Consider the following 2,500-nt stretch of genomic DNA (forward strand, 5'->3'; position numbering starts at 1 on the left):
AAGTTAGCTGTGGGGGACACTGAGCTGGACGATGTGAAGCACTAGCTGTGGGGGACACTGAGCTGGATGGTGAGTGAGGTTAGCTGTGGGGGACACTGAGCTGGATGGTGTGAGACATTAGCTGTGGGGGACACTGAGCTGGACGAAGAGTGAGGTTAGCTGTGGGGGACACTGAGCTGGATGGTGTGAGACGTTAGCTGTGGGGGACACTGAGCTGGACGGTGTGCGACGTTAGCTGTGGGGGACACTGAGCTGGACGGTGTGAGGCGTTAGCTGTGGGGGACACTGAGCTGGACGGTGTGAGGCGTTAGCTGTGGGGGACACTGAGCTGGATGATGTGAGACGTTAGCTGTGGGGGACACGGAGCTGGACAGTGTGAGATGTTAGCTGTGGGGGACACTGAGCTGGACGGTGTGAGATGTTAGCTGTGGGGGACACTGAGCTGGACGATGTGCGACGTTAGCTGTGGGGGACACTGAGCTGGACGATGTGCGACGTTAGCTGTGGGGGACACTGAGCTGGACGGTGTGCGACGTTAGCTGTGGGGGTCACTGAGCTGGACGGTGTGCGACGTTAGCTGTGGGGGACACTGAGCTGGACGGTGTGCGACGTTAGCTGTGGGGTCACTGAGCTGGACGATGTGAGACGTTAGCTGTGGGGGACACTGAGCTGGACGGTGTGTGACGTTAGCTGTGGGGGTCACTGAGCTGGACATTGTGCGACGTTAGCTGTGGGGTCACTGAGCTGGACGGTGTGAGACGTTAGCTGTGGGGGACACTGAGCAGGACGGTGTGCGACGTTAGCTATGGGGTCACTGAGCTGGACGGTGTGAGATGTTAGCTGTGGGGGACACTGAGCTGGACGATGTGCGACGTTAGCTGTGTGGTCACTGAGCTGGACGGTGTGCGACGTTAGCTGTGGGGGACACTGAGCTGGACGATGTGAGACGTTAGCTGTGGGGGACACTGAGCTGGACGATGTGAGACGTTAGCTGTGGGGGACACTGAGCTGGACGGTGTGAGACGTTAGCTGTGGGGGACACTGAGCTGGACGATGTGCGGCGTTAGCTATGGGGGACACTGAGCTGGACGTTGTGCGACGTTAGCTGTGGGGGACACTGAGCTGGACGTTGTGCGATGTTAGCTGTGGGGGACACTGAGCTGGATGGTGTGAGACGTTAGCTGTGGGGAACGCTGAGCTGGACGGTGTGAGACGTTAGCTGTGGGGAACGCTGGGCTGGACAGTGTGGACTATGTGGATAGGGAGGGAAGGTTAATCTGATCTGGACACTGCAGGTGAAACTGTAAAATGCAAATTCTCTTTGAAGTCTGTGCAGAGAAGCAGCTGTAAAAGGCCCCGGAGCCTGAAACTCTGTGTAAAGAGCATGGTTCATTAACAAACCAGTGAACAGTAGGGTATTGGTGCTTTAATGGAGCTCCAGGTGAGTTTTACCTGGTGGAGTTCCACCTCGCTGTGGTCCAGAGGGCGACCATTCACAAGGGCAGCTTTGTGGATCAGCTCCAGTGCTTCCTTCTCGCGTCCGTTTGCCATCAACCAGCGTGCAGACTTTGGCAGAACCCTGAAAACACACACTGTTATGCTTGTTATACGGTTACTATGTGGTTGCTGGGTGGATACTGTTGTAACTCTGGTGGTTGCTATGTGGTTGCTGGGTGGATACTATAGTAACTCTGGTGGTTGCTATGTGGTTGCTGGATGGATACTGTAGTAACTCTGGTGGTTGCTATGTGGTTGCTGGGTGGATACTGTTGTAACTCTGGTGGTGGCTGGATGGATACTGTAGTAACTCTGGTGGTTGCTATGTGGTTGCTGGGTGGATACTCTAGTGACTCTGGTGCTTGCTATGTGGTTGCTGGATGGATATTGTTGTAACTCTGGTGGTTGTTATGTGGTTGCTGGGTGGATACTGTAGTGACTCTGGTGGTTGCTATGTGGTTGCTGGATGGATGTTGTTGTATCTCTGGTGGTTGTTATGTGGTTGCTGGGTGGATACTGTATTAACTCTGGTGGTTGCTATGTGGTTGCTGGGTGGATACTGTAGTAACTCTGGTGGTTACTATATGGTTGCTGAGTGGATACTGTAGTAAGTCTAGTGCTTGCTATGTGGTTGCTGGGTGGATACAGTAGCAACTCTGGTGGTTGCTATGTGGTTGCTGGGTGGATACTGTAGTAACTCTGGTGGTTGCTATGTGGTTGCTGGGTGTATACTGTAGTAACACTGTTGGTTGCTATGTGGTTGCTGGGTGGATGCTGTTGTAACTCTAATGCTTGCTATATGGTTGCTGGGTGGATACAGTAGTAACTCTGGTGGTTGTTATGTGGTTGCTGGGTGGATACTGTAGTGACTCTGGTGGTTGCTATGTGGTGGCTGGGTGGATACTGTAGTAACTCTGGTGGTTGCTGGTTGTATATTGTAGTATAACTGGTGCTTGCTATGTGGTTGCTGGGTGGATACTGTAGTAACTCTGGTGGTTGCTAT

General features: G+C 53.4%; 1 protein-coding gene across 2 annotated transcripts in view; it reads right to left on the reverse strand.

Annotated features, from left to right (window-relative positions):
* The window catches only part of si:dkey-119m7.4 (uncharacterized protein LOC560629 homolog), an 11,940-nt gene that overhangs the window by 4,906 nt on the left and 4,534 nt on the right, over window positions 1–2,500 (reverse strand). For both annotated transcript variants that reach the window (XM_066677416.1, XM_066677417.1), the window contains exon 5: window positions 1,453–1,579. In XM_066677416.1, coding sequence (XP_066533513.1) covers window positions 1,453–1,579 — 127 coding nt within the window. The remainder of the gene's footprint in view (window positions 1–1,452; window positions 1,580–2,500) is intronic.

The sequence above is a fragment of the Hoplias malabaricus genome, chromosome 7 (assembly GCF_029633855.1).
Source record: "Hoplias malabaricus isolate fHopMal1 chromosome 7, fHopMal1.hap1, whole genome shotgun sequence".
NCBI lineage: Eukaryota > Metazoa > Chordata > Actinopteri > Characiformes > Erythrinidae > Hoplias > Hoplias malabaricus.